This window comes from Leucoraja erinacea, chromosome 7, assembly GCF_028641065.1.
Source record: "Leucoraja erinacea ecotype New England chromosome 7, Leri_hhj_1, whole genome shotgun sequence".
NCBI lineage: Eukaryota > Metazoa > Chordata > Chondrichthyes > Rajiformes > Rajidae > Leucoraja > Leucoraja erinaceus.
Window position 1 is genome coordinate 21,658,842 of NC_073383.1, and position 25,820 is coordinate 21,684,661.

The following is a 25,820-nucleotide window of genomic DNA, read 5'->3' on the forward strand; positions in this document are numbered from 1 at the left end:
ACCCCCAGATACAGTGCATTGCAGTAATCCAGCCGGGTGGTAACAAAGGCGTGGATTACCGTCTCAAAGTGCTGCCTTGACAAAATCGGCTTTATTTTTGCCAGCTGCCTCAGATGGAAAAAACCAGATTTAACAACAGCCCTCACCTGACAGTCAAATCTAAGCTCAGGGTCCACTTTAATCCCCAGGTTCGTGATGTTAGGTTTGAGATATGCAGACAAAGAGCCTAGATCAACAGGGGGGGGCCCCAGAGGTGCCACCAAAGATCATTACCTCTGTCTATCATGACAAATTCGGCACGTCTCAAGTCCTCATTCCTACTCTTTCCCCAGATCCTTTGATTCAACTGTGCAGATATGGTACGCAGAAATTAGGGGATAAACACTTGATTGAATGAATGCAACTCCAATGATACTCAAGAAGTTCAACATTATCCAAAATAAAGCTGCCTGCCTGACTGGTATCCTATCCCTTGCTCTAAACATTATCTCTCTAAACTATCAAAAAAAATCACAGTATTATGAATTAAAAAATGCATCATACTTAATAGCCCATGCGGCTCCAAAAGTAGCTCCCGAGACTGAAACTCCATTTTCAGAAAAAGGGAAGTGCGACAAAAGCAAGTGGAAAGTGGTTATGTTCCTGGACTACCTTCTATGCTAGATCATTCAGCCAAAAATGCAAATCCCACAACAGCAGTTGAGGAACTGGCATTCAATTAAATAGATATGGAGTGTTAAAGAAAGTGTCAATAATGGTAATGACTCCTTAAAAACCAACCTGGTTCCTTAATGTATTTCATGGAAGGAAATTAATCATCCTTATTTTGTCCATTTGTGATTCTGGATTCATTAATAAAAGCAATACATGACAAATGGGTACAGGAATAGTCCCTTCTGCCTGTTTCTCCATTGAATAAGAACATGACTACCTTTGACCTCTTTGCTGCACTATAGCCATCATTTTTTTCTCTAGCATCTAAAAATGTATCTTGACTCAACAATTTAACCACCACAATCCCTTGAGTTGAAAATTCCTAAGATACACCATGCTCAATGTGAAAAACGGTATCTTTGTTCTGAATGGTTAAATCTACATTTTGGAGGCATCAACCCCTCATTCTAGCCAAGAAAAATAATAACTCTACATCAATGCTGTCAAGCCACTGAAAAAAAATTGTACATTTCAACGAGACCACCTCATTGCTTCAAAAGTCAAGATTATAGTCTGCTTATCTACTCCTCAAGCAACAAGCCCACATTTTCATATTAAACCCCTACCAAGTGATCCATGGTACATCACATTGTTTATGGAGGTCACTATTTCTCTATATGAGAAATAACCACCTATTTCCCCTTTGTGCGGTCAAAGCAGACATGCAACATTATTGGCTTCCCCAGAGTTTAGGTCAGCGCACACAGCATCCACTTGTCCACTTATCCACTATGGACTCCCATTTGGAATACAGAACTCCTTATAAAACCCAAGGGCATTGTCTCAGTGTTCAAGTCATTGTTGACGAGAACTTTCCAGTGGTTAAAATAGGGCATCCTGCAAGAGTCAGACAACTCTTCATTTTCTCACATCATGTGTCAGGGTTCGCATTGCCATAATGGATGTGATAAAAGCTATCCTTTCCTTTTTGGAAATGATGAGTCAGTAAGATGTGATGCGATGCGATAATATTCATCATTTCTCTGGTGGATTAACTACATTACAGCATAACGGGCCATTATTAATTATTTTAGACGCAAAGTGCCAAAACCCATCAAAACATCACCATTCCTTCAAGAAATTGCAATTTTCTTGCTTGCAGCCAAGAAGCAGCCACAAAACTAATGTGCTACAAACAGGGAAAAAAAGCATTTTAGGTCAGAGACCCTTCATCAGAACTGTGCATCAAATTTCTGACCATTCCATTCAAAGATGTAGCTGATAATGACATTGAGTTGGGAGTGAAATGGCCGTGCTGACTCATGAACTATTAATTCTCAGGTTTTTATTTCTATAATCTTGTTTTCAAAAGGGAGATGAGCCTTATAAACCAGACTCTCTTGTCGAGATGTATATAAATAATAGTAAGGTAAACAGTCAAATCTTTTTCCCCAGGGTGAAATATCAAAAAACAAAGGAACATAGCTTTAAGGTAAGAGGGGCAGTGTTTAAAGGAGCATTACACACTGTGAGTGCATGGGATCTGCTGCCAGAGATAATGGACGCAGATATGATAATGCCGTTTGAGGGGCTTTTATATAGGCATCTGGATATGCAGGGAATGGAGTAATATGGATCATGTGCAGTAAGATGAGGTTAGTTCACCATGTCATCATGTACAACACAGATATAATGGGCCGAACGGCCCATTCCTGTGCTACACTTTTCTATGTCCATGTTCTCTGCTAAAGTACACATTCAAGTTGCTTTTTTTTTTTAGTAAGGAAACTCATTGTTGCTTTAACATTTCAATCTTACCAGTTCAAAATTATTCCACATTAAGCATAAATTATGCAAGTCTATTCCTGCTGGAATTCTCCACCGAGTCAGATGCAATCTTTAAAAGCCACTTGATAAAAGCTTGCATTTCCTAACCCGTATTACTTAACCGTCTTTTAATGTGGAATAATTGTTGCATCACTTCCCATCAACAGATATCAACTCATCAATAATACTATCCTCATATCCAGGTGCAGCTGTAGTTGCTGTGATGATTGCAAATGTATTTGTGATGATGGCTCTGCTGTCTCATGAACCACAAGTTCTGAGATTTCCTTCTCCCTACAGGGCAAAGGTTGAATCTGGTGCTTCAGACTGCAAGGTGCACAAAGCATGAATCCATCCCTCTTGAGAATCCCCAGTCATTGTTCTGGAAAATGTTGCCATATTGCACTAAGCATAAAAGTTAACCAAAAATGCTTTATTCAGTATATAAACAAATATCTGAAAATAAAAGATCTTTCATTTACTGTAGGTCAAAGTTAACCCATACATATGCTCACGCCAAAAACAATAACTATCTCTTGTCCTACCAACTCTGCTACTTTTCAGGAGCGGCTGCAATCTTGAAAAGCTATCTGTGGGGGACAAAAGGGCAGCACTGTCTGTAAGTGAGGAGAACCCATGACATCCTGAGAAAAGACAGGACATCACTAGAAGTCTTCCTTGAACTCAGCAGATATTTACATCCAATCTGCTCAATTAAGACAGCAGGCTCCAGAACCCTGCAAAGCGGAGAGAAATCCTGCTGGAAAACAGATGCTATTCATTGATGGCCCAGTGCTCTTCCTCTCTTCACATTTAGAAGAGTTCTTTGGGGCCCAGCTTGTGCCTCCATGGAAGCATAAACTTACTTCATTATCCTGTGTTCCTAGAGGCTGATATAGAAGTGCACATCGCATCCATTACCAGTAACAATTCTGGTCCACGGAACCTCCTGCAAGACATCAGTATGGATTTTTCTATGCCTTGTCACCTCTTGCAATCAGTCCGGCAAGTCAAATAATGTGTTGAGTGCTTCACTGTACGTTTCTAATATCCATTTCCCGAGTACACCAGATCCTTCAATAACAGTCAAACAAAGTCAGCATTCAGAGAATAAGATTTTATTTCCTCCTATCTGAATACAGCGCACATATGCCAGCTATTACTGCACACTTCTCCAAACCAAGAGATGCTATTAAATGCGCCGGTCCTAGCAGTGCAATCTCCAGAGCTTCCTTCCACGGTTACATTCCCCAAAGGGCTCATCAAACTACTCATAGAGTCGACCAGCTCGACCAGGCCCATCATCCTAACTTGCCCACGCCGACCAAGATGCCTGCATGTGGGCCTCTAACCTTTCCTGTCCATGTACTGTCCAAATGGGTTTTTTTACATGTTGATATAGTACTTGCCTCAACTAGCCCCTTAAGTACCTATTACATTTTTCCCCATCACCTTAAACCTTTGTCCTCTGGTTCTTGATTCCCCTACTGTGGGTAAAAGATTCAGTGCATTCACCCTATCTACTACCCTCATCCCCCTGCATTCCAAGAGCCTGCCCAACATCTTCCCATAGTTCAGGCCTTCCCCTCAAATCTCCTCTGCGCTCTTTCCAGCTTAACACCATTGTTCTATAGCAAGATGACCATGATGACCAAAACTGAACACAAAACTCCAAATGCTGTCTAATCAACATTGTGTACATTTGTAACATAACATCCGAACTTCTATACAAAATGTCCTAGGTGATATTAGGATAATAAGTATAGAAGTTGGGATATAAACCAAATGCCTTCTTAACCACCCTATCTACTGTGACACACTTTCAGGGAACTATGTACCTGAAAACCTGGATCTCTCTGCTCCCCAGGGCCCTGCCATTCACTGTATAGGTCCTGCCCTGGTTTGACTTCCGAAAATGCACACCTCACACTTAGCTGCATAAAGCTTCATTAACAAGTCCTCAGCTCACTTGCCCAACTGATCAAGATCCTGCTATAATGTTTGATAACTATCTTCAATATATACAATATCATCCACTTTAGTATCGTATGCAAAATTAATAATCATGCCTTGTAATTCTCATCTAAAGGTGAGAGGTTGCTCTCAGCTGTAATCTCTTCCTCGATATGTACGCGCAGAGCATTGCGCAGCTTTTCTCAGCGGAACCTCCAATTATAGGGAGTGATACAGTAGGACTGTAATATTCCATATTTTGTTATTTCTGAAAAGATCCCACAGATTTTAGTTGAATGGGCTATTTCAATGAGGGAATAAGTCATACAGGAAAAAGGTATTCACAAAGTATGAAGATACTATGCTGATTAACCCTGAAGCCGAGATGGGCTTAGCTGTCCCAGTGTCCAGAAGAATCATCTTCTCCACAGCATTCAGTCTCCAGCCAAAGATAGTCCCCTCCTGATTGGAAGCAAGAGATGGCACTGCCTGCCTATTGGTGACTATGAGGAGGAAGAGGAGGAGGAAGAGGGGAAGGGGAAGAGGGGAAGGGGAAGAGGGGAAGGGGAAGAGGGGAAGGGGAGAGGGGAAGGGGAAGGGGGGGGGAAGAGGGGAAGGGGAAGAGGGGAAGGGGGGAGGGGGGGGAGGGGGAAGGGGGGGGGAGAGGGGGGGGAAGGGAAAGAGGGGGGGGGGGGGGGGGAGGGGGGAGGAAGGGGAGGAGGGGGGAGGAAGGAGGAAAATAGTATCAAGATGTGGCCATCAGAGGAAGATGCAGCTGGTGGCTGAGTGGTCAAATTGATACAGCTCAAGACAGTAAATGTTGCCGTGAGTACAATATGTTGATGATCTCATCTATTCTGCGAACACAGTTTCCTACAGCCCTTCATGTTTTAGGGCATGTCACTCACACACATGCAAGCTCCACCACACATGCTGCCAAATGTTCCAAGTTGTTGGCGTTGAGTCTCCTGCCCTTCCATCACAAAGTAACCCTTCTGTTGATTTATTCAACAGCGATCTTTTTTTTCCAATGTCTTAATATGTAAATCTAGACTAGAGGCTTGTAACCTTTCCTGCCTCATCCACTGCAGTTTCTCCACATAGTAATTTAAAACAAATTTCAATACAGGTGGCTATTGGGGTAACAGAAAATCATCCCTACAAAGTTCACAATCCAAACATTTGAAATGAGAAATAAAATGAACTCTCGAAATTTATGTGAAAAACAAATTGGCCAACTCTTCTTTATTGACGCAGAAAATCACAATCCGGATTATTTTCTAGGAATGCCATCCTCCTGTAGCGCGAGGGCTGCCTGTCTTGGTGTGCTGCATGTTTCCCTTGAAGGGTGACACCCCAAGATCACAAAACACAGCTAAGCAGCAACAATTTCCAAAACTGCATGCAATGATTTTTCTTGGGCTGCCACTTTCCATTTCGGTTAGTTTAACTGCACTTAACTGCATTTGCAAGAGGATTATAGTGCTAGTGTGGCACATTTGCAAGAGGATTAAAGTGCTAGTGCAACTCAGGGGGTCAGCATCTCTGGAGGAAAAGGATAGGTAACATTTCGGGTCAGGATCCTTCTTCAGCCCTGACCCAAAACATCACATACCCTTTACCTCCAGTGATGCTGCCTGAGCCGCCGAGTCACTACAGCACTTTGTTTTTATCTTTGATATAAACCAGCATCTACAGTTCTTTGTTTCTACATGGACTGGAAAGGTTTGGAGGGATAAGGGCCAAATGCATGCAAGTGGGACTAGTGTAGACGGGGCGCCTTGTTTGGTATGGTTAAGCCGAGCAAAGGGTATGTTTCATTGTTGTGTGACACTATAATTGAAAACAATTAGTTTTTTTGGCAATTTTTAAGGTGGCAATTGTACAATTATGCTCACAATGTGCCTCTGCCATGGCAATCTCTCCCAATACCTATAGATTGCGGTAATATTGTGATCACTGATGCTTTTAATGTTCTAACTTCACAGCAAAAAATAAAATCCAGACTGTTGTGATCACAATGGCCTTTCTGTTGAATTGTAAAAAGATTGGCAGTGAACAAATATTGAAAGCAAGATACTTAAATAAAAGAACTTGCAAGTTTGTAATGTGTGGACCACTTTGGATAAGAGCAGGATGGCTTCTGAATTTTTAAATTGCTTTTAAGTGTAATGTCTGGCAGAAGCCAGACACCAAATGTATCATTCTTAATAATGTCTCGAACAGCATGTGCACCGTTAGAAATCAGTTTGCACTTCTAAATCACGGCACAACATTTTTTGCACGGAAAAGAACTTTATAGGAATTGAATAAATTAATGTGTACATTTCCCTTCATTTGTATATGACTATTTAAGGAATACGGACAAAAAACACGTCTTTGAAAGAAAAAAAATGAAGGATCAAGATAGTAAAATAAGATAAAATAATGGCGAGGCTAGGTGCATAGGAGATGAGTAGAACAATATCAAAGTAACAGATGCCAAATAGTATTGGAGTAGAAGGGCTAAAAGAGCTCAAATAAGATAGAGGGATGAGTTTGAAGATATAAATGGAGAATAAAAGTCTTGAAACTCATTCAGGAAAGTACAGAATAAATTCTGACTGGCATCAAAGTATTAAATTGCAAAATTATGGAGGAACTGCAGTTTATGGGGGATGTAAGATGTGAAGCCACGAGTAGAATCGTTGACTTGCTAAGTCATGTACAAACATTTGAGATAATAAATAGGAAGTAGCACTGGGCAATAATGGTAAAGCTGGCAATTGTACTCCTACACTCACGGTGTATCTCTGTTGTGAGATTTTCACCTGATGCCTAGATTATATTGGACTGATTATGTAATACAAACTTCAGGACAAGCCGCAGCTATTCGAAATCCAAAGAAATCCTCTGAGTAAACTGGCCAACATGTAATCCTTTACTAACATCACCAATATTATAAACACTTTGTTTATGGGTCCCTACTTAGGTATTTCTGCCGATTAATACAACTACCAATTTACAGAAGTAATTCCCTTATTGCAAAATGAGATGGACCTTTGAACACAGGAAAGATGCTATTTAAACATTCATTTCTTTTATTTTTATGTTTTTAGCTGAATTTCTGATGAATGATACTAGAGGCATTTTATGACTGTGCCCATTAGCCTCTTGCATGGTTTAGGGTGGTGAATGGAGGAAAAACAAGAAACACATTTTTCCTCAATTATAAATGTATCCAATTCTAATATTGTCTTTAATTCAACGTTAAATCAAGTCTGAAGTCGGTATAGATGAAGTTTTTCGGAATGGCCAAATATTATATTTTAACCCTTAGTATCAAAGGAATTTCTTCCTCTGCATTCCACCAGCTGTCATTTGAGTCACCATGTTCTAAGTCAGCAAGGAAGGAAACCATTTTGTTACAGATGAAAGAGCTTCCTTAGCAATGCAACTGACTGATGCAATGTTTTTAAAGACACATTTAGTTAGCCTAAAGAATGAGAATTTCCCAAATCATTAAATAATATTTGTAATTTGTTTATCCAAATTGGTGAATAAACATCTACATTTAAAACTTATTTTACATAAAAGAAAAGCAACATTCTGCCAAATTAAACATAATAGAATACTTTAATAATATCACTCAATTAATTAAAGATAATGTGGTATAATTCCACCCTTGCAACAAGAAATAAAATATGGAGGAATAGTTTCTATGACAGGAGGAAAAAGCAGAATTTATTGGAAAACTTGCATTGTGCATTCCTGCAATCAATGTAAATAAAAATATTTGTAATGCACATCATAAATTTTGTTACAGCTTCTACATTTCATGGCATATAAACAAAAAACATCTACTAAAAACATGCATTACACCCTTGCTCAATTCAATATCATTGAAAAATGAGGAATGGCAAAAGCTTTTTTGAAGGCATATTTATCCAAATAACAATCTGCTAGGTTCAGAAAACAATTATAAAACTAGTATCAGTTATTTAAGTGTCATTCATATACAAAATTCAACACTACCTTTCAGGCAGAAAATACAAAACATTTCTATTTAATATAATACTTTAGTTGTATTTGCAGACCTACATACATATTGCTTTAAAACAGATTTAACATTAAAATAGTTCCGAGGTTTAATGTCAGCCAGTCTTCTGACGAACAGATTGTTTAAAGCCAATCAATAATAGAATAGTAAATACCACAGCTGACAGTTGCAGCTGTAGTTTTTCAGCTAAAATAACAGCCTTATTCAAAACATGCATCTTAAAAATGCTGAATATGTGCAACATTTCTTACATCACCAAACATTAAAATTACACATCATTTAAACACTCAAGCTAGTTTTCTTCAAATAGTGATTTATAATGCAGAAATCTCCACTAAAATCAAACCATTTATTCTTGGACTGCACATTTCTATAGTATGTGGACTGCAGTTTGTAGCTCACCACATCTAACAGAACATAAAAGGAGATTTCCCCAAGGTCTTTATATCACCAACAGAGGTCTCTGTAGCATATCAAAATTTGATTTTGTAATGTACAATTTCAAGACTTTCCTTTTACCTATTGTTGGATTCTTTTTTTTTTTAAATGTTCCTAATATCTCCCATTTTGTGCAGAAAATTTCATTTTGCTCAATTATATTTTTGCACGTGCAGAGCGGGCCCTTTACTGCACCACAAAGGTTCCTATTGTTCACGTAAGAGTTCAGGCAGCAACATTCAATAGGTTAATCAGCCATAAAGAGAATTACAACTATAACAAATATACACACCGGTCCATTTACAATTAGGGCCCGCCAGACAACATTCAAGAACGGCTGATTTGCTTGCCATTTATAAAGAAATGGCAGAAATAATCACAAAGCTAGGTAACTAATAGTACAAGGGATGCTCCATTATCCCAGTACATTAGGTTAGTAAGAGGAGTCAAAATATATTTGCCGTTCTTCATCCAAGCATAATCAAAATGCAACAATTACAGTGCATATAAATACATGGATGTTGAGAATAGACAAGAATGAAAACATGATTTTCATGGATAAGTATTCAATGCCTTGATTCAGGCATATCCAGCAGCTAGCTGTTTGTGATACCAAAAAGTGACAAAAGCCAAGAAACTCCTTGCAAACAAGAACTGCATTTTTCGCAGAAAAAGTATACAGGCCATTCCTATTAAGAACACCCAATTCATGGACAACCCTACATAATAGTGAGCTCCCATAATACTATGACATTTTAAAATCTGTTGTACAATAGGCAGGAGATTCTGTGGCCACAATTGAATGGTGCGTCAAGGATGTCTCGAGTGACTGCAGAACATTCTCAAGTGAGAGTAACCAGAGTTCATGCTCGCCTTGGGACCTACGACATGATAGAAAAAGGGATGATGTCCTGCAGAACAAACATAGGGAGTGACGTAAAAGGTTAAAAAGCAGGACCGCATGGGTAGTAATCTCTGGTTACTCCCAGTCCAATGTGCTCGTGAGGACAGAAACAGGATAGACTAGATGAATGCATGGCTGAGGAAATGGTGCACACTGCGTGATTCAAGTGCTTGGATCATTGTGACCCAGACACGAGGGGAGAGATACACCTGAACTGGAGGGGGATCAGTGTCCTGGGAAGGAGATTCACTAATGTTACAGGAGGGTAGGCTAGTCTGGAAGGTTAAATCAAATGGGATACAGGGACAAAATATGCTGTGCCCTACATTTCTTTATCACAGTTATTGACCCCCCCCCCCCAAATTGACAGATCTGCCCAGCTTTCTGCTCTTTCTTACTCACTCCAGAGGTCGGCCTAATAGTAAATCGCCCTTCCATTCAAATATTATACCCAGTCATGTTGTAATTGCAATTAGCTAAATACTCATGCACCTTCCACAACTGCAGTAGAACCTCCCTGCTCCTATACTCAAATCCTTAGCATTCGTAGCAAAGGGATTTGAGTATAGGAGCAGGGAGGTTCTACTGCAGTTGTGCAGGGTCTTGGTGAGACCATACCTGGAGTATTGCGTACAGTTTTGGTCTCCTAATCTGAGGAAAGACATTCGTGCCATAGAGGGAGTACAGAGAAGGTTCACCAGACTGATTCCTGGGATGTCAGGACTTTCATATGAAGAAAGACTGGATAGACTCAGTTTGTACTCGCTAGAATTTAGAAAATTGAGGGGGGATCTTATAGAAACATACAAAATTCTTAAGGGGTTGGACAGGCTAGATGCAGGAAGATTGTTCCCGATGTTCGGGAAGTCCAGAACAAGGGGTTACAGTTTAAGGATAAGGGGAAAATCTTTTAGGACCGAGATGAGGAAAACATTTTTCACACAGAGAGTGGTGAATCTCTGGAATTTTCTCCCGCAGAAGGTAGTTGAGGCCAGTTCATTGGCTATATTTAAGAGGGAGTTAGATGTGCCCCTTGTGGCTAAAGGGATCAGGGGGTATGGAGAGAAGGCAGGTACAGGACACTGAGTTGGATGATCAGCCATAATCATATTGAATGGCGGTGCAGGCTCGAATGGCCTACTCCTGCACCTATTTTCTATGTTTCTATGTTTCCGATCCATTGTTCATTATTAAACCTAAACTTCCTTCTACACTGTTCTTATTACAGGACATTGTAGTGGATCGCACTGGTTCCTAGGATGCAATCACATACAAAATTGTAGGGCATCTGCAGTGCGCAAAATGGCATATTCCAGACTGGTGGGGCACAGTGGCTCAGTTGACCTAGTTTCAAATCTCTGGTGCTGTCTGTGGGGAGTTTGCACGTTCTCCCTGTAACTGTGTGGGTTTCCTCCGTGTGCAATGCACTAAAAGTTAGATGAGTCCTTGCTCTACTCCTTACTTTAATAAGGAATCTGGGATGTTCGTTAAAATACTGAGTTGATCAGCAGATACACTGCCATATCTGGTCCTTCCGCTTTATGCCAGCCATTCCTGCTGCAGGTAGTGTGGCCCCATACATTTGAACGCGATCAGCACCCTTAACTAAAATTCTACGTGAATTTAAAATGCATAAAAAGTTATAATGAATATTCCAGGAGTTACTTTTCTGAAATTTGAGGTACCTTAAATAAAATTAAATATTCCTAAATTAATTCAAGTTAAATATTATTTAACTTGAAGAGTTGAAGAACATTTACAATCACTAAAAACCTTCAAACATCACAAGCTGACAGCTGGCCATCAGAGTGGTCCAGTATGGAGGCCACCCGCACCCATGTCACCACTGAAGAACCACTCTGCCTCAGGAAATGGCCACAGCAGCAAAGATGTTCAGAGCACCATGGTTGCAAAGTGTAATCAAGGGCACCTTACAGGAAGTTTCTTACAGAGCATGGACTTGGTCACTAGAAAGCTATCCTGATCACAAGAAAATTGTATCTTTATAACTTCCATTTGCCTGCTTATCCCAACCTAAATGAATGTTAAATTCCCTTTTAAAACAACTATGCCTTCACTGCGAGTTCAGTGAATTTCAGAGTTGATTTATTTTGCCACTTCACAGCTGCTGCCAAAGGGACTAAACACTCCTCTTACTAATCCAAAATCATTTTCCATTTCATTATTCCTCAATACCCTGCTTACCTCTGGTAAAAAATCTCTCAACAAGAAGTAATTATAAAAGTACAGTTTCACACTCAAGTCCAACGCAATAAAATGGCTTTTGAACCCTTGGGACAGCTTCCCCTCTACTATTGGAATATTACAATTGCAGCAGAAACCTTAGTTATGTGTGGAGTCAGATCAGATCCATAGGAATTCCTGGACAATAAAAACAAACTGTCTTTCACCTCTGCATTGCAATTCCTGCTGGAACAAGATTTATGGTTGACAGATGTCAATAAAATCTGAAAGGGTAGCATTCCCTACTGTTGAATCAGGTGAATTTCTGACAAGTATTATTTAGCTTACACACCATTGATCCCAGGACTACATAAAGGATGATGACGGTCACTCATATTGAGACCGACTTCTACATTACTTGTCACGTTTCTTACACTGTGCAGGTTCTCCCAGCTAAGTTCCCAATTGTCCTCATTAACTCACTGCCCTACTCTTGCTCTTGCATTTCCAAACGTATTAGATTTCCTTGGGCCTATGTGTTTTTTTTTAAGCAGAGCTTTCTTGTGGCAATTAAAAACACATTTTAAAATATTAATTTGCATGTATATGCAAAGATTTTTTTTAAATATTTAAGTAGGAGAGATCTTTCTTACCAAGGTTCAAAACGGATACCTGTAAAACGGTCAGCAAGACAGCTGGTAAGAATTACTGATGTGGGAAATTAGAAAACATCTGCTACAGGCTTATTTCAATCACCAAGTTGAAAGATATGTTTTAGGTTTGAAGTCTTGGATGTTTTAGGTCTTGGGGGAAAAACAGGGAGATTATTACCTGCGGCCAGTGAAAGATAAAGGGGGAGGTCCAGTGAGATCTGGATATCCTTGTGCAATCAATATAATGCAGGTGCACAAGCAATTAAGACAAGGAGGATATTACCCATCAAAGCAAATTGAATCAAGTATAGGAGCAAGCATGTCTTGCTGCAATTGTAGGCCTTGATGGGACCTGAGTATTATGCAAGTTTTGGATTCCTTATCCAAGGAAGGATGTTCTTGCTGGATAGCAATGTGTCCCAGGATTATTCATGTACGACAGGACATGCATATGAAGAGAGATTCGGATATATTTGAACTTGTTTCACCGGAGTTAAGAAGAATAAGCGGGAACCTCACTTAAAAACTTTTAAAAATCATGATGGGTCTGGACAGATAAGAGGGGGGTGGGAAGAGTACATATCTGCAGGTCACAGCCCAAGGAAATGGGCTAACACATTTTGGATATATATGGGAGGAAATGTCTGAGGCATTATCGACCACTGAAGGCATTCTGGGCAAATCATTAATATATTGGAGGAATTAAATATGGTATGAGTGGCTAAGGAGATAGAGAGATATTGGGAGACAAGCCAAGATGTGTTTTATTGTCATTTGTCCCGGATGAGACAATGAAATTCTTACTTGCGTCAGCACAACAGAATATGTTAATATGTAAACATAGTACATAACGGGGGTAGAGAAAAAAAAGAAAAAGTTCAATAAATAACAAATGTAGTGCAATAATAGCAGTCTTTTGCAGTTCTGAGCTCAGAGCTTATTCGTTGTTGTGTTTAATAGCCTAATGGCTGTAGGGAAGAAGCTGTTCCTGAACCTGGACGTTACAGTTCTCATACTCCTGTAGCTTCTTCCTGATGGCAATGGTGGGATGAGTGTGTAGCCAGGATGGCGAGGGTCCTTGATGATTTGGGCTGTCTTTTTGAGGCAGCAACTACGATAGATCGCTTTGACAGTGGGGAGGTCAAAGCCGGTGATGGACTGGGCAATGGTCAAAACCTTTTGTAGTCTTTTTCACTCCTGGACGTTCAAATTGCCGAACCAGGCCACGATGCAACCAGTCAGAATGCTCTGTAGAAGTTTAGGAGAATCCTCTTCTACATGCTGAATCTCCGTAATCTTCTCAGGAAGTAGAGTCGCTGATGTGCCTTCTTTATAATTGCATCGGTTTGCTGGGTCCAGGAAAGATCTTCGGAAATATGCACAACAGGAATTTTGAAGTTATTCCTCTCAATGAATGTTAAATTCCCTTTTAAAACAACTATGCCTTCACTGCGAGTTCAGTGAATTTCAGAGTTGATTTATTTTGCCACTTCACAGCTGCTGCCAAAGGGACTAAACACTCCTCTTACTAATCCAAAATCATTTTCCATTTCATTATTCCTCAATACCCTGCTTACCTCTGGTAAAAAATCTCTCAACAAGAAGTAATTATAAAATTACAGTTTCACACTCAAGTCCAACGCAATAAAATGGCTTTTGAACCCTTGGGACAGCTTCCCCTCTACTATTGGAATATTACAATTGCAGCAGAAACCTTAGTTATGTGTGGAGTCAGATCAGATCCATAGGAATTCCTGGACAATAAAAACAAACTGTCTTTCACCTCTGCATTGCAATTCCTGCTGGAGCAAGATTTATGGTTGACAGATGTCAATAAAATCTGAAAGGGTAGCATTCCCTACTGTTGAATCAGGTGAATTTCTGACAAGTATTATTTAGTTTACACACCATTGATCCCAGGACTACATAAAGGATGATGACGGTCACTCATATTGAGACCGACTTCTACATTACTTGTCACGTTTCTTACACTGTGCAGGTTCTCTCAGCTAAGTTCCCAATTGTCCTCATTAACTCACTGCCCTACTCTTGCTCTTGCATTTCCAAACGTATTAGATTTCCTTGGGCCTATGTGTTTTTTTTTAAGCAGAGCTTTCTTGTGGCAATTAAAAACACATTTTAAAATATTAATTTGCATGTATATGCAAAGATTTTTTTTAAATATTTAAGTAGGAGAGATCTTTCTTACCAAGGTTCAAAACTGATACCTGTAAAACGGTCAGCAAGACAGCTGGTAAGAATTACTGATGTGGGAAATTAGAAAACATCTGCTACAGGCTTATTTCAATCACCAAGTTGAAAGATATGTTTTAGGTTTGAAGTCTTGGATGCTTTAGGTCTTGGGGGAAAAACAGGGAGATTATTACCTGCAGCCAGTGAAAGATAAAGGGGGAGGTCCAGTGAGATCTGGATATCCTTGTGCAATCAATATAATGCAGGTGCACAAGCAATTAAGACAAGGAGGATATTACCCATCAAAGCAAATTGAATCAATTATAGGAGCAAGCATGTCTTGCTGCAATTGTAGGCCTTGATGGGACCTGAGTATTATGCAAGTTTTGGATTCCTTATCCAAGGAAGGATGTTCTTGCTGGATAGCAATGTGTCCCAGGATTATTCATGTACGACAGGACATGCATATGAAGAGAGATTCGGATATATTTGAACTTGTTTCACCGGAGTTAAGAAGAATAAGCGGGAACCTCACTTAAAAACTTTTAAAAATCATGATGGGTCTGGACAGATAAGAGGGGGGTGGGAAGAGTACATATCTGCAGGTCACAGCCCATGGAAATGGGCTAACACATTTTGGATATATATGGGAGGAAATGTCTGAGGCATTATCGACCACTGAAGGCATTCTGGGCAAATCATTAATATATTGGAGGAATTAAATATGGTATGAGTAGCTAAGGAGATAGAGAGATATTGGGAGACAAGCCAAGATGTGTTTTATTGTCATTTGTCCCGGATGAGACAATGAAATTCTTACTTGCTTCAGCACAACAGAATATGTTAATATGTAAACATAGTACATAACGGGGGTAGAGAAAAAAAAGAAAAAGTTCAATAAATAACAAATGTAGTGCAATAATAGCAGTCTTTTGCAGTTCTGAGCTCAGAGCTTATTCGTTGTTGTGTTTAATAGCCTAATGGCTGTAGGGAAGAAGCTGTTCCTGAACCTGGACGTTACAGTTCTCATACTCCTGTAGCTTCTTCCTGATGGCAATGGTGGGATGAGTGTGTAGCCAGGATGGCGAGGGTCCTTGATGATTTGGGCTGTCTTTTTGAGGCAGCAACTACGATAGATCGCTTTGACAGTGGGGAGGTCAAAGCCGGTGATGGACTGGGCAATGGTCAAAACCTTTTGTAGTCTTTTTCACTCCTGGACGTTCAAATTGCCGAACCAGGCCACGATGCAACCAGTCAGAATGCTCTGTAGAAGTTTAGGAGAATCCTCTTCTACATGCCGAATCTCCGTAATCTTCTCAGGAAGTAGAGTCGCTGATGTGCCTTCTTTATAATTGCATCGGTTTGCTGGGTCCAGGAAAGATCTTCGGAAATATGCACAACAGGAATTTGAAGTTATTCCTCTCCATCATCGTCCCATTGATATGAACAGGATTGTGGGTCCTCATCCTTCCCCTACCAAAGTCCACAATCAGTTCCTTGGTCTTACTGATGTTGAGAGCCAGGTTGTTGTGCTGGCACCATTTGGTCAGTCGGTCGATCTCACTTCTATACTCGTCGGCGAACTTGATGCCAGAGATCGCATTATGTCCGGCTACGCAGTCATGGGTATAGAGTGAGTAAAGCTGAGCACACAGCCTTGGGGTGCCCCCGTACTAATTGTTACTGAGGATGAAGTGGTTCCTCCAATTCGAACAGACTGTGGTCTGTGGATGAGGACGTCGAGGATCCAATTGCAGAGGGATGCGCAGAGGCCCAGTTCCGTGAGTTTGGTAACCAGCTTGGAAGGGATGATGGTATTAAACGCCGAACTGTAGTCTATAAACAAGAGCCTGACGTAAGTGTTTTTATTGCCCAAGTGGTCCAATGCAGAGTCCATAATATTATTTCGATCCACCCATTCTCATTCAAGTGACTGCTTATTGCACCCCTAATTAATTTTCCATGACATTACCTAACAGAAAAGCTACAGTGATTGGTCTGTAGTTATACCCTTTATTAAACAAGGATCCAACAGTTGCTTTCCGGTGTAGTTTTCCAGTTCCAAGGCATCACCCCTAAATCCGTGAATGTTTGGAAAGTTATGGTTGCGGACTCCGCAATTTCCTCCCTTACGTCCCTCAGCAACCCAAGATGGATTCCATCCACTTTAATCTCTTTGAACTATCCCTTCTAGCACTTCTTCGCCACTTTTAGCCATCCCACACCAGCAGCATTATATTCCTAGGTGAAAACTGATGCTCCTTCACCACCGAGTAAATTTTCTTTGCGCATTGACTCACTCCACTTCTCCTTTTAGATTCCTTTCACTGTTTAACTGTATTTATTTTAATGTCTCTCATGTTCGCCGGTAATCCTTTCTCATGCTCTCACTTTGTCCACTTCCTTTTCCCCTTTCCTCTGAAACCCTATTTCTCATTTATTACCATTTTCACATGTAATATCTCCTTTTTGTGCATTAACTTATTCTATAAATTCTTAGTCATCCAGGGAGCTTTGGTTTTAATTTGCAAGGCTGAAAATGTAATTACTCCAATGTGACAACATTCTGGGCTTCCCACTGTGAAAACTTAATACATAACAATGCTGTATACTTTAAGGGCAATGTTTCAATACAACTAACATAGGTTACTGCCACAAGCTATTGTCACTCCTCTGAAGAATATCCTGTAAATACAGTTTGTTATATTGTCAAATATACAACAACCTACTAACATTAGAATACTTTGTCAGTTGCTTTTTTTCCTATAGGTAAGTGATTGTTATCCAAGTTCATTCATTTTACTCATAATGCATATTGCCTCAGCATGCCTTATCAATATAAATTATACAGTTCCACTTCTGGGCTTTGATGAGATTTTGAGCAATTTCATTATTTTGTTCTTTCACTCTACATCTTCATATTAATCCGAAAGATCTTGCCACATTTGCAAGCTAAACTTTCTCTGCACATAAATAAGCAGTCAAAAGTGATAGCGACTACAGAATATCCACAAATTTATGGAATGATTATTTCTGATAATGCTGATTATTCCCATCGTTTGCACCGATGTATCATTGGCATGAATAATGCAATGTTGGGAATGAAACTTGGGAATTTAGTGCTAAATGTTAGGATTACCAATTTGAATCATGAAGTGATTTGAAGGTTAGAGTCATGTTTGCATCACATGCTAATGGAAAATGATTTTAAATTTAGAATATTAAAATAAATCACATCATGATTAGGATCAATTTTAGTTTGCTTGGCTCCGTCTAAAACAAAAATGAATGCAATTTTATTCATTGTCAGGAAGGAAGATTACAAAGAATCAAGGTGGTTCCTTGAACTATTAAAATTGTGCGACAAAACCACTTTAGTTAACCTCAAGCAATGTTACTGGTTGTTGGAGCCTGATGAAACACTGAGCACTCACTGACAAATGTATATAAAAATAAACTGTCCGGGTCGAGACCCTTCTTAATTCTGAAGAAGGGCCTCGACCCGAAACGTCACCTTCTCTCCAGAGAATTCCTTCTCTACAGAGAGACTGCCTGTCCCGCTGAGTTACTCCAGCATTTTGTGTCGACCTTCAATTTAAACCAGCACCTGCAGTTCTTTCTTACACAAAATAAACTGTCCAATTGACCAGATAATCTCTTCAACATTTAATCCTCACAACTTTATCTGATCATATATTTCCTCCATCTTCTCTACACCTTCAAGCTAAACATGTTTTCTTTCTTATATAACAAAAAGAAAATGGTGGGAACATTCAGGAGGTCAGCAGCATCTGTGGAAAGAGAAACAAAGTTAACATTTCATGTCTGAGACCCTCAATTTCTCTACTTATGTCAACTCTAACAAGAGCTCATCGACCTGAAACGTTAACTGTTTCTCTTTCCATTGATACTGCCTGATGTGTTATTTCATAGTTTCTTTTTCATTTCAGATTTCCAACATTTGCATTTTTTTTTGCTTTCCACATAAAACTGTATTAGAAGCAGAAGAATGAAGGAAGAAGATTAGCTTTATTCCATCACAGTGAAAAATGGTGGATGTTTATGTTAACTTTTATGTAGTTGTGTGTCTTGTTGGGTTTTTTTTAGTATGGCTGTATGGTAATACAAATATCACTGTACATTAATTGGTACAGATGACAATAAAAGACCTGTGAAACCTTCCTTTGAAAACTTTGAAAATGCTGAAGACATTGTGATGAAATGTGATTGACCTGAAATCAGTTTTGCCACTGTTGCTGCCTTGAGACTGATAAAAACTTCAAACATTTGCTGTTATTTCACTTCACAAATCTGCAAGTACTTAGCTTTGACACAAATATTTTTTTAAAGCAGAGCACAAGCAAGAATGCTCAAAGAATCTACTGCCCGAAAGAAAGCAGATAGTAAATAAGGCATTAACAAAAAAAAGTTATTCCTTCCTCTCTCCTCCTGTCCAGCAGAAGATATAAAAGCTTCAATACGTGCACACAAGACGCGGGAACAGCTTCTTCCCCCATTACCTGACTTCTGAGCAGTGGTTCCATTAGCCAGAATACTGACTGATTCACAGCCTGTACCGCCCAATGCAGACATAGAAAATAGATTGTTAGGTGCATTTGAGAGTAGGCCATTGAATTTCCCTTCGAGTATCCTGCACCGCCATTCAATATGATAAATGGCTAATCATCCAACTCAGTAATTGAATTAAAAACCTTTTCTCAGAAAGTCCACGACCCCTAACATAAATGGCCCTTAGCCACAAGGGCCACATCTAACTCCAATCTGATAAATATCCAACCAATGAACTGCCTCAACTGATCCCCTCAAGGGTGGCAGAGAGTCCCTCCAGAGATTCACCCCTCTCTGTAGGCATTCACCACTCTCTGTGACATTGGACTTTACCTATGGAACTGTTGCGCCACGTGATGAGAACTATTTGCTGCACTCTGTATTTTCTCCTTTGCTCCATGTACTATGCTTGAGCTTGACTTGATTGTATTTATGTATAGTATATTACCTGATCTATTTGGATAGCATACAAAACAAAGCTTTTCACTGTACCTCAGTTCACGTGGCAATAATAAACCTAAACCTCAAAACTAATGGAAGAACTCAAAAGGACAAGCAGGAACTCTGGAGGCCAAGGGATAGTCAACATTTCAGGTCATGACCCTTTGCCAGGATTGAGGTGTGGATGGGAGATAGCCAGTGTTAAAAGGTGAGAGGGTGAGTGATGCAAGGACTACAGGTGAGATGTGCTTTTATGGGTATATGAATGAATACTTTATTGTATTGAGCCAGGTGGGGGAGCTGGAGGAATTTTTATGGGGACACAATGGGATAAGGTAGAGGGTGGGATGATTCGCAAGGCTGGGCGATAGGGCTCACTGAAAATGGTTGAAACTGGATAATATCAGTCTCAATCACATCAATGATTTGGATGAAGGGATTCAAAGTAACATTAGCAAATTTGCAGATGACACAAAGCTGGGTGGCAGTGTGAACTGTGAGGAGGATGCTATGAGAATGCAGGGTGACTTGGGACAGGTTGGAGGAGTGGGCTGATGCATGGCAGATGAACTTTAATGCAGATAAATGTGAGGTTATCTACTTTGGTAGCAAAAACAGGAAGGCAGATTATTATATAAATGGTGGTCAAGTTGGGAAAAGGGGAAGTACAACGGGATCTGGGGGTCCTTATACATCAGTCTATGAAAGTAAACATGCAGGTACAGCAGGCAGTGAAGAAAGCGAATGGCATGTTGGCCTTTATAACAAGAGGAATCGAATATAGGAGCAAATAGGTAATTCTGCAGTTGTACAGAGCCCTAGTGAGACCACACCTGGAATATTGTGTGCAGTTTTGGTCCCCGAATTTGAGGAAGGACTTTCTTGCTATTGAGGGAGTGCAGCGTACATTTACAAGGTTAATTCCCGGGATGGAGGGACTGTCATATGCTTGGACATGCTAGTGGTGAATCTCTGGAATTCTCTGCCACAGAATGTAGTTGGGGGTAGTTCATTGGCTATATTTAAGAGGGAGTTAGATGTGGCCCTTGTGGCTAAAGGGATCAGGGGGTATGGAGAGAAGGTAAGTACAGGATACCGAGTTGGATGACCAGCCATGATCACATTGAATGGCGGTGCAGGCTCGAAGGACCAAATGGCCTACTCCTGCACCTATTTTCTATGTTTCTATGCTAGAGGCAGGAAACATGGTCCCGATGTTGGGGGAGTCCAGAACCAGGGCCCACAGTTTAAGAAAAAGGAGTAAGCCATTTAGAACGGAGACTAGAAAACACTTTTTCTCACAGAGTGGTGAGTCTGTGGAATTCTCTGCCTCAGAGGGCAGTAGAGGCAGGTTCTCTGGATGCTTTCAAGAGAGGGCTAGATAGGGCTCTTAAAAATAGCAGAGTCATGGGATATGGGGAGAAGGCAGGAACGGGGTACTGATTGGGGATGATCACATTGGCCTACTCCTGCACCTATTGTCTATTGTCAATCACCATTTTTAAGGTAATAATGAACTAAAGTGAATCAATGCATAGTAACCAGTAATCAGACTCAATGGAAGAATTTATCATTGTGTATACCTGGTAAAAACTGGACTGCACACTGCTTACGTAGCCCCAAGTGCATTAGAGCATAGAACAGCAAAACATATTCAGCTCATCATATACACTCACAGCTGAAACAGGGTAGAAGAGAATAAAGAAATGCATAAAAATAAAATACATTTTGGATCTGCCTTGGGACAGGTTCTCCCAGACTGGCCAACTTGTAATAAACCCCAGAGTCCAAGTGAATTATTTCTGTCCACAGCATGATGTTGGGAGTTAGAGGCTGGAGGAAACAGAAAACGAGAGAGAAAAAGAGGGTGCAAATGCAGTAGGGGCGGGTGGAGGGAGAGACAGTGCAGAGGGCGATAAGTAGAAACAGCAGAGGCTAGAATCGGAGAAGGACGGTACTAAGCGAAACCGTATATGATGGGCAGTTTGAGATAGGTCAGGAGAACCAGTCGGCAGGTGGTGGGTGATGCAGAGCCCCGAGCCCACACGTCGAATATCCCTTTACTTGTAGGGCTCGGCATGCTGTTCCTACAACAGTTTTGCTTTGAACTCTAGCATCTCTTGTGACTCCTGAAAGCATTGACACCCAGCCCCTATCCTTGGGAGGTGATATGGAGCAAAGATACTAGAGGAGCTCCTCTAGTATCTTTGATAAGGAGTGTGCACTCTTGTTGGGGAATTAACGACACTGCACATAGTAGCTGTTCTCGCGAGCGGAGGAGGAGGAGGCTCCGAGTTGCGCCCTCGTATACCTGATCGCACCTGTTGCGCCCTCGGTCCGGGCCCAAACTACCCGCCGCTGCTACTCTGATCCCCTCACCCCCCTCACGATCATAAGCGGCTCGGAAGTCATTACCTGCCATCTGGCTAACGAAGGCGTCCGCCGCCATTGACATGTCGTCACTCGCCAACTTTGGGCCGGTTGAGAGCGGTAACGGTAACGGTAACGGCTCGCGCGCACAATGTCACCGGGGCCGCGCGTCCGCCCGCCCGCCCACTTCCGGCGCCACTTCCTGCCGACCCAGAGCGGACAGGCGCGCGTGCGCAGTGCACCCGCTGGGCGGCGGCGGCTGACGACGGTGCGTGGAACCACGTGACCAACGCCGGTTGTCTCCCAGTTCATAGAAGATGCTCTCGGTTACCATGCAGGTACCAAGATGTCTTTCCCCCTCTGTTAACGGTACTTCCATAAGCTAGGGTAGTGTTCCATAATAGGGGGGGTATGGAGAGAAGGCAGGTACGGGATACTGAGTTGGATGATCAGCCATGATCATATTGAATGGCGGTGCAGGCTCGAAGGGCCGAATGGCCTACTCCTGCCCCTAATTTCTATGTTTCTAATAGACTTTTTATTATGGTGACCACTTATCCGTTATAGAGTGATGCAGTGTGGCGGTCCAACTTGCCCACAACGGCCAACAATGTCCCAGCGACACTAGTCCCACCTGCCAACATTTGGTCCATATGCCTCCAAACCTGTCCTATCCATGTACCTGTCTAAATGTTTCTTAAATGCTGGGATAGTCCCTGCATCAACTACCTCCTCTGGCAGTTTGTTCCATCATCTGCTGCAAGTAAGAATTTCACTGTCTTTTAAATTTATTCCTTGAGAAAACGGTTGTGACTGTCTACCTATCAACACCTCATAATTTTATATACTTCTATCAGGTGCTCAATGTCTGATGTTTCAGGCAAAATAAATGCTGATAATTGTCGAAAGAAGGGTCTCGATGCAAAACGTCACCTATTTCCTTTCAGAGATGCTGCCTAACCTTTGGCTTTTTGTTTCTATCTTTGGTGTACGATATACCTTCAATACCAATCTATCTACATGTGCTGCCACTTTAAGGTTGGTGTCATCTGTAAACTTAATAACCAACCCATCTACATTTTTGTCCAAGTCATTAATATATATCACAAATAACAGAGATCCCAGCACAGATCCCTGCGGAAAACCACTGGTTACAAAGGTTGTTTCGACACTGGAGATTATGTGGTTTGTCAAAAATATTGGGATACCAGGAAAGGATGTTGATCTGGTTCACTTAATCTGCTAATGTACGGTTATGTGGAAAAATAATTAATTGATGGTATCTCTCCATTACTTTGAAATATCTGCTGTAAATAAAGTCTCAGACCATGTAGGAAGGCAACGATTATTGCGGTTGAGTAGACCATACGTTCTGTGCCAGGTTTTAAGTCTTGAAAATAAACATGTTTTTCCTCAGTTGGCCAGAGGCTGTGCTGGTGCACCAAAGACAATGCTGAGAACCATAATTAGCACCCCTGAAGGTGCTCTTAAGGGCCTGTTCCACTTTCACGAGGTAATTCACGAATTCTCCCGAGTTTTCCCCTGATTCAAACTCGCAGAATGTTCGTAACGAGTCCGTAGGAGGCCGTAGGAGTTTGTAGATATATCGTAGTGGCTCGTTATGCTAGCCATAGGTACTCGGTGCGTCAGGTAAGTCGGGACGTTTTTCCAGCCCGATGAAAAATGTCCACGAGTAAAAAAAATAGTCAGGATGGAAAAACGTTTTACTCGTAGTTAGTTCGTGGACAGACCGTAGAAGGCTGTGAGGGTAGTTGTGGGTACTCGTAGATATTCGTTGGTACTCATAGCTCGGCAGCTGGACAGATAAAAAAGTGAGTGAAACAAAAAGCTTAAGTCAACATCAGCACGTGACCTCTGTCACTCCAGTTCGTGAGCATATTCGTGGATGGTAGATTACCAAATTCTTGATTTTTTTTTAGTTCCTTTAAACTCGGCAGAGATTTTGGATTAAGTCGTGAAGGTGGGACAGGCCCTTTAGCTTCTCCACCAGAAAGCAATAACACGGTCATGATGAGATTGAATAGTAGATCCAGGTGTTAATTAACCATAAGTGCACAGCTCAGCCTTGAGGTGCCAATTATCCAACAGAAAACCTGAAAAGAACAAATGATAGATGAAAATAATGTAGGAGGTCCAAGAGCACACTGACGGGTAAGGTTTTCAGGGATTCTTCAGTCCACTTATGGCCCAAATACCCAGGCCCCAAATTACTAAGAGGCAAGGTCCGGAAAAAATAGAGCACACGGAGTGGGACGGGTTTTCGGGCCAAAAGGTAGGCAAACCTTGAGGGTATTTGGAGCAGGTTATTTCAGGATTCTTCACGTCCACTTATGGCCCAAATGCACCCAGGCCCCCAAAAATTACTAAGGGGGAAAGAACCAAAAGTGAACCCTGTGTGGAAGAATGGGGGGCAAGGTAGGCAGTGAACAGTCTTGTTTGGACCAAAGCAATCTGGGTAGGCAGTGAAATGGAAATTATGGGCAGTGTCAAACTTGGAAGCAATAGGGTTGCCATCAAAGGTGACCACAGTTTGATTAGGTTTAAGATAGTTATGGATAGGGATGGAGTGGGTCCAAGTGTTAAAATGCTCAAAGGTACACAAAAATACTGGAGAAACTCAGCGGGTGCAGCAGCATCTATGGAGCGAAGGAAATAGGCAATGTTTTGGGCCAAAACCCTTCTTCAGATGCGCAACTGGGGTAGGCAAACCTTGAGGGTATGAGAGAAGGTCTCGCTCAAGTTGACTGGAGCAGGTTATTTGAGGGGAAATGAACATCGGCTAAGTGGGATGTTTTTAAAAGTGTACTGAAGAAAGCTCAGGATATGAACGGCCCCGTTAGAGTGAAGGGTAAAGCAGGCAAACGTAAGGAGGTTTGGCTGACGAGGGAAAATGAGACGTTAGTGAAAAGCAGGAAGGATGCATGGGACAGGTAGAGGCAGCTGGGATCAAGTGCATCCCTGGCGGAGTTTCGGGAACTAAGGAGTAAACTAAAAAAGGAGATAGCTCTGGCGGGTATTAAGGACAATCCCAAAAGATTTTATAAATACATAAGGGGGAAATGGGTTACTGGGACCTCTCAGGAATCAAAACGGTTACATCTGTGTGGAGCCACAGGAGATGGGCAAGGTCCTAAATGAGTATTTCTCCTCTGTATTTACTGAGGAGAAAGATGGTAGGAGGGTGGAAATTGGAGCAGTCACTTGAAGTGTCTTGAGAGCAGTCAGGGTTGCCATCAAAGAAGTACTGACGGTGCTGTCGTGTTTGAGGGTAGATAAATCTCCAGGGCCTGATCAGATATATCCGAGGACTTTGCGGGAAACTAGAGAGGAAATTGCAGACTCACTCATCAGCTCGAAGACCTGGCTCCTGTTGCACTCAGTGGCTCCCAGCCCCAGCTGCACTCATCGGCACCTGGCTCCTCGTGGTGGTTACCTTCATGGTGTCAGACAGGCGAGAAGACCAATCTGCTGCTCTCACGATTTTTAAAAACATTCATAACTTTTTTATTATTTCACCGATCGGAAGAAACCTTGGGGGGGGGGGGGGGGGTTGGAGGAGAGAAGGACGGTAAGA

At 41.3% G+C, this 25,820-nt stretch overlaps 1 protein-coding gene and 1 long non-coding RNA gene across 4 annotated transcripts in view; both read right to left on the minus strand.

Moving 5' to 3' along the window:
* The window catches only part of mtx2 (metaxin 2), an 83,566-nt gene extending 61,151 nt beyond the window's left edge, over window positions 1-22,415 (minus strand). For 2 of the 3 annotated variants that reach the window (XM_055637910.1, XM_055637912.1), the window contains exon 1: window positions 22,271-22,415. In XM_055637910.1, coding sequence (XP_055493885.1) covers window positions 22,271-22,310 — 40 coding nt within the window. In that variant the 5' untranslated portion in view covers window positions 22,311-22,415. The remainder of the gene's footprint in view (window positions 1-22,270) is intronic. The other variant, XM_055637911.1, reaches the window with a different exon arrangement.
* LOC129698714 (uncharacterized) lies at window positions 15,607-22,264 on the minus strand. The gene is made up of 2 exons (XR_008723706.1): window positions 21,439-22,264; window positions 15,607-16,681 (listed from the first exon to the last, which is right to left on the minus strand). It is a non-coding gene; the product is annotated as an uncharacterized LOC129698714 (long non-coding RNA).
* Window positions 22,416-25,820: the final 3,405 nt, after the last annotated feature.